This window comes from Amblyraja radiata, unplaced genomic scaffold (genome assembly GCF_010909765.2).
Source record: "Amblyraja radiata isolate CabotCenter1 unplaced genomic scaffold, sAmbRad1.1.pri scaffold_4_ctg1, whole genome shotgun sequence".
Taxonomy (NCBI): Eukaryota; Metazoa; Chordata; class Chondrichthyes; order Rajiformes; family Rajidae; genus Amblyraja; species Amblyraja radiata.
This window is the reverse complement of record NW_022630571.1, coordinates 521,591-534,264: the sequence shown is the minus strand read 5'-3', so window position 1 is coordinate 534,264 and position 12,674 is coordinate 521,591. Positions and strand designations below refer to the sequence as shown.

Below are 12,674 nucleotides of genomic sequence, written 5' to 3'. Positions count from 1 at the left end.
TGAGTATGTTCTTAAAGTCCATTCCTGTACCACTCATCACCCAGTTAAGATCTCGATCACTGATGAATCTCAAACATTGAATCAGTCAGAAGGCAAGTTTTAAACACAAAACATGTTTAAAAACATTTGGGACGTTTAAAAAATGCTTGGACAGGTACGTGGATAGGATAAGTTTAGAGTGATACGGGCCAAATGCAGGCAGGTGGGGCAAGTATAGATGGGGGATGTAGGTCGGCATGGGCAAGTTGGGCCGAAAGGCCTGTTTCCACGCTGTATGGCTCAATAGCATTGCGATTCTGTGATGAATGATGAATGATGTATGATTCTATGACTCGCAGGTTTCCGATCCAAAATGTCATTTATCTTCGGAGTTGGCCTTGGCTTCATGTTGGGCACAGACATTACGGGACGAAGGGCTTGTTCCTACGCAGTACCTTCTGTGTTCTATGTCCTATGAACCACCAGATTCAAGAGCAGTCTCTTTCCTGATCTTTCTTCTGCTGGGGGTGAATTCCCAATCTTCCAATCTACCTCATTGTGGCCCTTGCACTTTGTTAACACCTGCTCTTTCTCTATAATTGTAACAATATATTCTGCACATCTGTTTATTTTCTTTTTTGCACTTCATGATGTCATCACTAATGGTATGAACTGTCTGGATAGCACGTAAAACAAAGGCTTTCACTGTATCTCGGTCCCTGGGATAATACAATGTCAATACCACCAAGTCATTGATTAACTTCCATTGTCAAGTCAAGTCAAGTCAAGTTTATTCGTCACATACACATATGAGATGTGCAGTGAAATGAAAAGTGGCAATGCTTGCGGACTTTGTGCAAAAAGACAAACAACCAAACAAACTATAAACACAATCATAGACACACACATATTCTTTTACATATTAAATATTGGAAGGAAAAACGTTCAGTAAAGTTAGTCCCTGGTGAGATAGGAGTTTACAGTCCGAATGGCCTCTGTGAAGAAACTCCTTCTCAACCTCTCCGTTCCCACAGCATGGCAATGGAGGCGTTTGCCTGACCGTAGCAGCTGGAACAGTCCGTTGCATGGGTGGAAGGGGTCTCCCATGATTTTATTGGCTCTGGAGTTGCACCTCCTGATGTATAGTTCCTGCAGGGGGGCGAGTGGTCCAGCATGTAAGACATTAATGTCAGAGCTCATTTTATTCCAATTGTATTTCCAAAACTTTATTTGTAAATTTGAAGATATAGAAAAAGCAACATTCATCTGTTGCCTTTCACAGTCAAAGGCTTATTTTTCCATTTGCTTACATCAGCACTTCATTTTTTCATTCACACAGTCAGGATCAAACCCAGGTCTCTGGTGCTGTAAGGCAGCAACTCTACCGTTGCGTCACTGCCACCCTGAAAATTGCACAAATATTTAGGTTTTTTTTACTTATTGAACTTTTTTGTTTGTTTGCTGACATGTTGTGAAGCTCCAAAGAAGAGTTTAAGTTCAATTTGTGGTACATACAGTATATAACAATTAAATACTCATGACTCTTGTCTCTTGACTCTCGGTGATGTAAATGGAACAGAATTCAGGCAAGTCTACTACATCAGCTTTATTCCAGATGCTTAATGACCATCGTACACCTTAGATTCCTACCAATGTGCTAGATAACCTTGGAATGGGCTTGGTATGTAAGTGTAGATTGATATCCAAGACTGTCATGGAGTCATACAGCAAGAAAACAGGCCCTTTGGCCCAATTTGCCCACGCCGACTAATGTCCCATCTATACTAGTCCCACTTGCCTATGTTTGACCCATATCCCTCTGTACCTATCCTATCCATGTCCCTGTCTAAATGTTTCGTAAATGTTGTGATAGTACCTGCCTCAACTACGTCTCTCTGGCAGCTCCTTCCATACACCCACCACCCTTTGTGTAAAAAAGTTACCCCTCAGGTTCCTATTAAATCTTTCCCCCCCTCACCTTAACCTTATGCCCTCTGGTTCTGGATTCCCCTACTCTGGGTAAAAGACTGTGCGTTTACCGTATCTATTTCACTCATGATCTTACACACCAATAAGATCACCCTTCATCCTCTTGCAGTCGATGGAAGAAAGTCCTAGCCTGCTCAACCTCTTTATATAGCTCAGGCCCTCAAGTCCTCGCAACATCCTTGTAAACCCTCTCCGCACCTTTTCCAGCTTAACAACATCTTTCCTATAACTGGGTGACCAAAACTGAACGTAATACTCACCTCTGTCCTTTGGTTCTTGATTCCCCTACTCTGGGTAAAAGATTGTGTTCATTTACCCTATCTATTCCTCTCACGACAGTTGGGATTTGCTGAGATATCTCATCTTTTCAGTTTTACTAATGTTTTTTAATGCATTTTGTTCTTCAGGACAGAAATAATCAGTGGAAATGAAGAGGTGCCAACGGAAGCTGCCATTCACCACAAGGCCAGTGACTTTGGGCAAGTCATCCGGCCCACCCAAGGTATTGGGAGGATGGCCAACACCAGAAGAATAGGTAAATGTCCATGTTCATAAGTCCTACGAGAAAAATTAGGCTATTCAACCCATCGAGTGTCATTCAATCATGGTTGGTCTATGTCTCCCTCTCCACCCAATTCTCCTGCCTTCTCCCCATCACCTTAGATGCCCTTACTAATCAATAACCTGTTAATCTCTGCGTTAAAAATACCCCATGACTTGGTCTCCACAGCCGTCTGTGGGAATTAATTCCACAGATTCACCACCCACTGGCTGAAGAAATTCCTCCTCATCACCTTTCTAAAGATAGGTCCTTTTAAACTGAGGTTGGTCCGAGACTCTCCCACTAGTGGAAACATCCTCTCCACATCCACTCCATCTAGAACCTTTCACTATTCGGTAAGATTAAATGAGATCCCTCCTCATCTTTCTAAACTCCAGCGCAGTCTAAACTCCACTCCAACTCTAAACTAAGGCCCAGTGCTTTCAAACGCTCATCATACTGTACGTTAATGTACCGAACATGCATCCCGGGTGAAGCCGTCTGGTTTTGAGGAATTTAACACATTGACGTTGGGTTAAGGTACCTCTGCCATTGATATCACCCCTCACATCTTTAGGAAGCCAAAGCACCCGGAAGAAACTCACGCAGTCATAAGGAGAACATGCAAACTCCACACAGACAGCATCCAAGGTCAGGATCGAACCCGGGTCTCTGGCATTGCGATGCAGCGGCTCTACCAGCTGCGCCACTGTGCCTCCATTTAGGTTTGGGATTTAGGTTTATTATTGTCACATGTACCGAGGTACAGTGAAACGATTTGTTTTGCATGCTATCCAAACAAATCAGATATACAATACATAGATGATATAATATGTTCAAACTCAAGTACAATAGATAGGGCAAAGGGGATGATACAGAGTGCAGATTATAGTTCTCAGAGTTTTATCTCATCAGTTATTTAGACAAGCTTAATGTCCGCAATGGGTTAGAGGTGAATCGGACAGTACAGCTTATGGAGGGACCGTTCAGAAGCCAGATAACAGAGGGGAAGAAGCTGTTCCTGAGTCTGGTGCTATGCGTGTTCAAGCTTCTGTATCTTCTGCAAGATCGGAGCAGGGAGAAGAAGAAGTTGGAAGAAGGGTACCGACCTGAAACATCACCCATCCTTTTTTTCCCAGAGATGCTGCTGCCTGACCCGCTGAGTTACTCTCGCACTTTGTGTCCATCTTTGCTATCTGCAGTTCTTTGTTCCTATAGAGCAGAACTACGAAGCAGAGCAGAGTCAGAACCCTTCTTCAGATTGAACAATGTTCTCAGCTGCCATGATGGCATTTGAAGCCACATTACTAGATCGATGTCCCAAGCTTCTCGATGCTTGTGCATTAATTTAGCCAGTGCTGCTGTGCCCATGGCTGATTGGATTTGTTTAATGTTGCCTAATATTCTTGTGTCTCAACAGCTTTCAGTGACCCTCCAGAGCGATGCCTCTTCCCCTTCTGGTGCAGTTACACAGCCCACGCCCTCTGTTTCCTCCTCTTCTCTGCCTCCATCAGCGTGTGCCTTTGGATCGGAGTTTGCTTCACTCCAAGGGTTGCTCTCATGTGGCTCATCTCAGGAATCTTCAGCATCCTCTCCTCATTCTTCCTCCTGGAACCTTTGAAGGCACGTTTTAGCAACATTTAGCTCTTAAGCTTTTCGAGATCATGAAATGCAATGCGTTTGCAATTATCTTGTAAATCCTAGCCTATTTGTTACACAAATAGAATGCAAAATATCAAATCTTCACCTTCAATTATTGTATTTATGTTTTGTATTAAAGACAACATCTTTCCTATAACATGGTTTCCATAACAACACAATACTCTATATGTAACCTTACCAACGTCCAAACTCTGTATATACAGCACCCATAGTCAGGATAGAACCAGGCTCACTGCTCTGTAAGGCAGCATCTGTACCACTGTGCCACCCTCTTATCTCTAATCTTAGCGGTGGCACGGTGGTACAGCTGTAGAGTTGCTGCCTTTCAACGCCAGAGTCCCGGGTTTGATCCTGACTACGGGTGCTGTCTCTGCGTTCTCCCTGTGACCGCATGGGTTTCCCCCGGGTGCTCCGGTTTCCTCCCACACTCCAAAGAAATACAGGTTTGTAGATTAATTGGCTTTGGCAAAGATTGTAAATTGCCTTAGTATAGAAACATAGAAAATAGGTGCAGGAGTAGGCCATTCGGCCCTTCAAGCCTACACAGGGTGATCGCTGGTCGATGAGGACTCAGTGGGACGAAGGTCCTGTTTCTGCACTGTATCTCTTAACTAAACTAACACACTAAATGTCCCTGTTGTGTAGTGGGTCTAGCATTACGGACTGCGGGTGAATCTCTTGGAATGGTAATCACACTTGAATTACAGATCTTCCCTCTCAGTGACAGTGCTCCCTCGATCCTCTTGCTCTGATAGGTTCTGACCGAAGCACTTTATTTCTCGCTGATTGCCAAGCGCATCCACCCGGATGAAGATGACAACCTGGTGGAGAAACCGCGCGTGGAACAGATCTCGGAGAGGATCGGAAAAGTCCGCCCTCCTCAAGGATACAGCCTCCTGCAAGCCCGGGAAGAGGCGAGGAAGGTCCAGATTCTTCACAAGATGCTCAAGGTATCTCTCACCCCTGAATGTTGCAATCGTTCCTGCCTCAACTCCCTCCTCCGGCAGCTCCTTCCAGACACCCACCTTCCAGACTTCCAGACACCCTTTTGTGTGCAAAAGTTGCCTCTCAGTTGCCTGTTAAATCTTCCCCCCCCTCACCTTAAACCTATGTCTAGTTCTCGATTCCCCTACTCTGTGCAAGAAACTCTGTACTTCTATACAAGCTATCCCTCTCATGATTTTGTACATACGATCACTGCTCATCCTTCTGCGCTCTGAGGAATAGAATCCTGGCCTGCTCAGCCTCTCCCTATAGCTCAGGCCCTCTAGTTCTGGCAACATTCTCATGACTTTTCTCTGCACCTTTTCCTGCTTGACAACATCTTTCATCTAACATGGTGCCCAGAACTGAATACAATACTCTAAATGTGGCTTCACCAACATCTTATATGATTGTAACATGAACTCACAACTTTCAAACTTAATAGTCTGACAGTTGAAGGCCGATGTGCTAAAAGCCTTTTTGTCTCCCCTATCTACCTGCAATGTGTCGGAGAAAGCTTGCATGGAGTATCAAATAGATGGGTTGAATGGCCTCGTTATTTGTAGTTCCATTCAATATCAGGGACTGCATTTGGACAGGTACATACTGTAGATAGGAAAGGTTTAAAAGGATAATGGACAAATGCGGGCAGTTGCGATTAGTATAGATGGGGCATTTTGTACGGCGTAGGCAAGGTGGGTCAAAGGTCCCGTTTCCATGCTGTATGACTATGATAACTAAAATCTCAGCTGGTCAAACATCGAGGGCAGCACAGTGTCACAGCAGTAGAGTTGCTGCCTTACAGTGCCAGGGACACAGGTTCGATCCCGACTATGGGCACTGACTGTGCAGAGCGTGTACATTCATCCTGTGAACTGTGTGGGTTTTCTCCGGGTGCTCTGGTTTTCTCTAACATTCCAAAGACGTACAGGTTTGTAGGTTTATCGTTTACGATAAAAATAGTAAATTACCCTTAGTGTGTGGGATAGTCTTATTATACAGGGTGCTAGCTGATCAGCACAGACTCAGTTGACAGAAGGCCCTGTCTCCACACTGTATCTCTGAAGTCTAAAGTCTAAATCTACCGAAACATGATGAGTTGATTAGACCACTAGTAAAAAAGAGTGTTTAGTTAAGGGCCTGTCCCTTGGGCGTCATTTGCACGTGATGCGCGCATGGTGCCTGGTGACGTAGGCAGTGACGCGCGGTCACGTGCGGCGCCCCAGGATTTTGGGATGTACAAAATCTTCGCGCGCCATCTGCGTGACACGCAAATGAAGCCCAAGCGGGACAGACTCTTTAGAGTTTAGTTTATTGTCAGGTGTACTGAGATACAGTGAAAAGCTTTTGTTGCAAGCTAACCAGTCAGCGGAAAGACTATACATGATTACAGTCCAGCCTTCCATAGTGTACGGATATACGATAAAGGGAATAAGGTTTAGTGCAAGATAAAGTGATCAAAGATAGTCAGAGAGTCTTGAATAATGTATATAGTAACTCAGGACTGCTCCCTAGTTGTTGGCAGAGAGTTGTCCTGAGCTACTATCTACCTCATTGGAGACCCTCGGACTTTCTTTGATCGGGCTTTACTGGATTTTACAGGACTGATACAAAGCCTCAGCACCCAGAGGGAAAATTCAATGTGAATTCTGACAAAATGCCTCACAATATTTTACTCTAAATATCTGGTGCCCTTTGCAATAGGTTATTTTAATTTCAGAGTTTCCAGCAATTGGGGGATTTTAAACAAAAATGCAATCTCTGACTCAGCGTAAGCCTCATATAATTGCGATAAAAGTGAAGTATGCTTCACTTAAGCTATCATTGAGAGAAGAATGTAATTTTCCAAAGCCACAGACCACGGTTTGCATTTTGCTCCATCTAAGATGTAGCTATTTAATTTTCCAACAGTAGCCAAAGTAAATATTGAGGGGGGGAGAATTGGCAAGAGTAGATGGTTCTGCAGTGATTCATGAATTACGTTAGTGATTTTTTCCAATGTCAAGGCCAGCAGTTAACGGCAGCAGATCCATCATTGTCAGAACAGTAGGGCTATCAAATCGCCCGGCCAAGTGCACTACTGGTCTCCAAAAGTTGGGTGTAACAGTGACACCAATTAACTTTCTAAACGGATGTTTGCAACACACAGCAATTGGACGCCACCTTGTGTAACATAAATTAATAAGTCATCGGAGCAGAATTAGGCCATTCGGCCCATTGAGTCTACTCTGCTATTCAATCATGGCTGATCTATTTTTCCCTCTCAACCTAATTTTTCTGCCTTCTCCCCATAACCCCCGTACCCTTACCAATCAAATATCTATCAATCTACACTGAATAATATGCAATGATTTGGCCTCCACAGTTGTCTGTGGCAGTGAGCATGCTCTGACTAAAGGAATTCCTCCTCATCTCCTTTCTAAAGATATGTCCTTTTATTCTGAGGCTATGCCCTCTGGTTCTAGACTCTCCCACTAGTGGAGACATCCTCTCCGCATCCACTCTATCCAGGCCTTTCACTGTTCAGTAAGTTGCAATGAGATCCCCCCCACCCCCCTCATCGTTGTAAACTCCAGTGAGTATAGGCCCAGTGTAATCAATCGCTATACTTGGCCAATGGTTCTGCTGCGATCGGTGTCACAAGTCAATCGTTCTAAAAGTTTGAGCTTGCCATCACGTTTAAGAATAAAGTGCAAATATATATCCCTTTTAAGCTTAAAAAATGTCCGTTGCACCGTATTAGAAATGTGTACAAACCCGATGCATTTTCACTCTCCCAACCGAGCGATGTGCAGGTTCACACTGAGCAGGTCTGCCTACAAAAGCTTGGAATTCTCGGGAGGAGATACCTTCTGATCCAGGCAGCATTTGGTAAAACTCTCTGAAGCTTCCAACATCCTTGCTGTAATGCGTCAACCAGAACGGCACAGGGCCTGTTTTGAAGTCTTACCCCCCGTAAATATTTTCTGCGTATCCATCTTAATCCTGCACCAGCCCATTAAGATGTCCATGCTCCATCTCCAGCCATCTACACATCCTTAGTCTAATGGCCCTGTCCCACTTTCCCAAGTTACTCACGAACTCTCCCCTTGAGTTTCCCCCTTGATTCGAACTTGGAGAATTACGGTAATAGCAGTCCGTAGGTACTCGTGGCTATTTTTTAAACTCGTGGACATTTTTCAGCATGTTGAAAAAACGTCCCGACTTGCCTGATGCCCCGAGTTCCTACGGCTGGCATTACGAGCCGCTACAAAACATCTACGGACCCCTGCGGGCTCCTACGAGCTCACTACCTACATTACCCGACATTCCCCGAGTTCGAATCAAGGGGAAAACTCGGAGAGTTCGTGAGTAACTCGAGAAAGTGGGACAGGGCCTTTAGACACTCCACTGATGGTAGAAGTGCCTTCAGCAGCCCAGACCTTCTTTTCCACTCTTAGCTGACTCTTAAGATCTAACTCCTTGACCTATTTTGTCCATCTGCCCTTTCGTTTTTTAGTTTAGTTTAGAGACACGTCCACACCGACCAACGATTACCCGTACACTAGTTCTATCCTACACACCTGTGACCGCGTGGGTTTTCTCCAGGTGCTCCCGTTTCCACCCACACTGCAAAGACATGCAGGTTTGTAGGTTAATAGGCATCAGTAAAATTATACATTTTCCCTATTGTGTAGGATAATGTTAGTGTTTAAGAAGGAACTGCAGATGCTGGAAAATCGAAGGTACACAAAAATGCTGGAGAAACTCAGCGGGTGCAGCAGCATCTATGGAGCGAAGGAAATAGGCAACGTTTCGGGCCGAAACCCTTCTTCAGACTGATGGGGGGTGGCGGGGAGAAGAAAGGAAAAAGGAGATAATGTTAGTGTTTGGGGATTGCTGGGCAGTTGCTAAACACTTTAACTCTCTCTCCTCATACCCATATTGACCGTTCAGTCCTGGGCCTCCTCCATTGTCTTTGAAATCCAATTTTGATTTCTCTAACATCAAGTAACCTTTGCTTTTCCACTCTCTCCATCCCTCCCCCATTCTAGTTCTCTGACTAGTTTCATTGTCTTGATTAAATTTTACTGATTGTGTAGCTGTTGTCACCTTCCCCTCTGCCAAAAATGATCCTTTCTACATTTTCTTTGAACTTCTGCCCCTTTGATCTCTCATTTTCACACCTTACCCTTCCATATCTCTATGTCTCCCTCTCCCATGACTCAGTCTGAAGACGGGTCATGACCCGATATGTCACCCATTCCTTCTCTCCAGAGACACTGAGTTACTCCAGCATTTATTGTCTATCTTTGGTGTAAACCAGCATCTGCAGTTCCTTCCTACATATCTTGACTTCAGCTGGGGTTGGCTGTGCTCATTTTGAATGCAGCCCACTGGGTTTGGTTGCACTGATGGTGTACACAGCTCACTGGGTTTGGTTGCACTGATGGTGTACACAGCTCACTGGGTTTGGTTGCACTGAGATTGAACGTGGCCCACTAGGTTTGGTTGCGCTGATGTTGAACAGGGGTTCTCATCTCCCCGAAAAAACTGAACAACACAATATATAAGAAGAACCCAATTATACATGATACAATAAGAATTTGGAAACAAATAAAATTATCTTTAAAATTAAGAAATTTATCATTGTTAATGCCAATAGCGAATAACCCTTTATTTAAACCATCTTTTATTGATAAAAACATATAACCAATGGGAAAGTCTCGGAATTAGAAGGATCGGGGATATGTATGAAATGGGAAACCTACGATCATTCCAACAATTACAATTAAAATTTTAATTGAAAAACAACCAATATTTTAAATATCTTCAGATTTGCGATTTCATGAAAAAATATATACAAGGATATCAAAAAATAACTCCTGAGTTATTGGAAGAAGCAATGAATATTAAAGCTGACTCTCAAAAATTAATATCATATTTATATAATAGTATTTTAAATATAGACCTACCATCGACAGAGGTACTTAGAGAAGAGTGGGAACGGGAATTAATGATAAAAATTACGAAGTTTACATGGGAAAAGTACTTGATATATATTCACAAATGTTCGATTAATGTAAGACATAATCTAATTCAATTTAAAATTTTACATAGATTATATTATTCAAAAACAAGATTGAACAAATTTTATCCAAATATATCCCCCATTTGTGATAAATGTCTATCCCAAAACGCAACTATAACACACTCTTTTGTATCCTGCATAAAACTTTATAGATTTTGGAGTGATATTTTTGAAATATTTACAATATTATTTAAGATAAGAATGGAACCTAATACTGAAATGATTATATTTGGAGTAATGGAAGATGGGAATAAATTGAACCCATCTCAAAATTTATTTTTTAATTATGGTTTAATAATCGCAAATAAATGAATACTTAAATTTTGGAAAAATACATCAATACCAACGCTTAAAATGTGGATTGCAAGTATGTTGGACACCGCACATCTTAAGGAAATGCGATTCCTCCTAATGGATAAATCAGACCAATTCATAACGAGTTGGTCTCCATTTGTCGTCTTTTTGGAATCATATGGTGCAACACAATTGTAAAAGCTAACTGTTTCAGGACTGGACGAGGGATGGTCAAGATTATAAACAATGATCTCCTTACTTCTTTTCTTTATGTCTTATTCTCTTTTTCCTATTTTCTTTTCTTCAACTTTCTTCATTCATTCTTCTTTTTCTTCTTCACACACTATATAATCTCACGTCTTTCTATCCTTTACTATTTAATTTCTTTTTTTTCTTATTCTTATTTTTCTTTATTATAACAAAAAAAAAGAAGCTGTACATAAAATGTATTATGAAAATATATATTAGGCACTTTGGTGCCATATGATTGTACTTACTTCTAATAAAATAAAATATTTAAAATTAAAAAAATAAAGAACAGGGGTTCAACTAGGTTTGGTTGAGTTGATGTTGAAAGGGGCTCACTGAGTTTGGTTGCGCTGATGTTGAACAGGGGTTCACTGGGTATGGTTGGCACTGAGGGTGATCACGGCTGATGGAGTTTATTAACCCTTGCCTTGCAGAACTTCATCATCTACATGCTCTTCCTGCTGGTGGTCTTGCTGATTAATTATGGAGACTCGTTCAGAGACGCCCAGAGTCGCCTTCTACACAGCTCCATTCGACAAGGTCTGGTTGGGGTGAGGAGAGGAGTGGAATTTCACAAAATCAAAAGGTAGGAGCACAAAGTTATACCTTAAAACCCAACAAACTGCATCCTCACCTGGGTATGGAGGCACAATGTTCAAATCATGACCTGGTTTGGAATCGGATGCAGAAGGCGAGGCCATTCGGCCCACTGAGTCCATGCTGAGTCCATCCTTCAACATTCACCTGTACTGAGTCCATCCTTCAACATTCACCCAAATGTACACAAATGCCATTTTTTGGATTGGTTGGCTGATTGATTGTTTAGATGATTGATTACTTTATTGGTTGATTGGTTAATTGATTCATTGATTGATTCTTTGATTGGTTGGTTGATTAATTGATCAATTGATCGATTGATTGGTTGGTTGATGGATTAGTTGGTTGATTTATCGATGAATTGGTTATTGATTGATTGATTTGATTGATTGATTGGTTGACTGACTTTTTTTTACTTACTGATCAAGTGAAAGGCATGGAAACAAGCTCTTCAACCCACTAAGTCGATCACCCGTTCACCCTAGTTCTGCGTTATTCCACTTTTGCATCCGCTCCCAACACACGAGGGGGCAAAGAACGCTGAAGATATGATTGCACAAAGGCCAGAGATGTAAAGACAGAAGGTGGGAGACAAATGGATTGAAGAGTTGCGAATTGTGAAGCTAGAGGAAGGATTATAGGTGGAGGGGGAGGGGAGAAATACAGTCAGAACTCTTCTAGAGACTGATTCTCCACAGATGCTGCCTGACTCTCTGAGTTCTTCCAGGACTGGTTTTGCTCAAGATTCCAGCATCTACAGACTCTTGTGTCTCCATCACTTAGAGTTTTCTGTACTTAAAAATATTGAGTAAAATCTAAGTAGCTAAGAAAATCATAGACCATTTTCTTTTCTTTCCTTGTATGAATCATTCGTACTGACTTTGGGAGGACAGTCCAGTGCTGCAAGAGGAGGTAGTTGAGGCAGGTACAATAACAACATTTAAAAAACAGTCTGACAGGGATAGGAAAGGTTTAGAGGGATATGTATAGGCTAAATGTGGGTAAATGAGACTAGCTACAATGGGGCATCTTGGTCGGCATGGACGAGTTGGGCCGAAGGGCCTGTTTCTGTGCTGTATGACTCTAAGTGGTTACGTTGCCCTGTGTGGTATCAGAGAAGAGCTGTAGACACAAGAAACTGCAGATGCTGGAATCTTGAGTGAAACAAAAACAACGAACTGGAGTAACTCCAGTCAGGCAGCATCTGTGGAGGGAAATGGACAGTCGACGTTTCGGATCACGACCCTCCATCTGGATTCAACCCAAAACATTTGATGGTCCATTTGCAACCACAAGTGCTGCCTGACT

At 42.6% G+C, this 12,674-nt stretch overlaps 1 protein-coding gene across 1 annotated transcript in view; it reads left to right on the top strand.

Moving 5' to 3' along the window:
• pkd1 (polycystin 1, transient receptor potential channel interacting) overlaps positions 1 to 12,674 on the top strand; it is a 178,907-nt gene that overhangs the window by 146,909 nt on the left and 19,324 nt on the right. Inside the window, 4 exon segments of the mRNA XM_033016786.1 lie at positions 2,376 to 2,503; positions 3,930 to 4,132; positions 4,927 to 5,121; positions 11,204 to 11,355. Coding sequence (XP_032872677.1) covers positions 2,376 to 2,503; positions 3,930 to 4,132; positions 4,927 to 5,121; positions 11,204 to 11,355 — 678 coding nt within the window.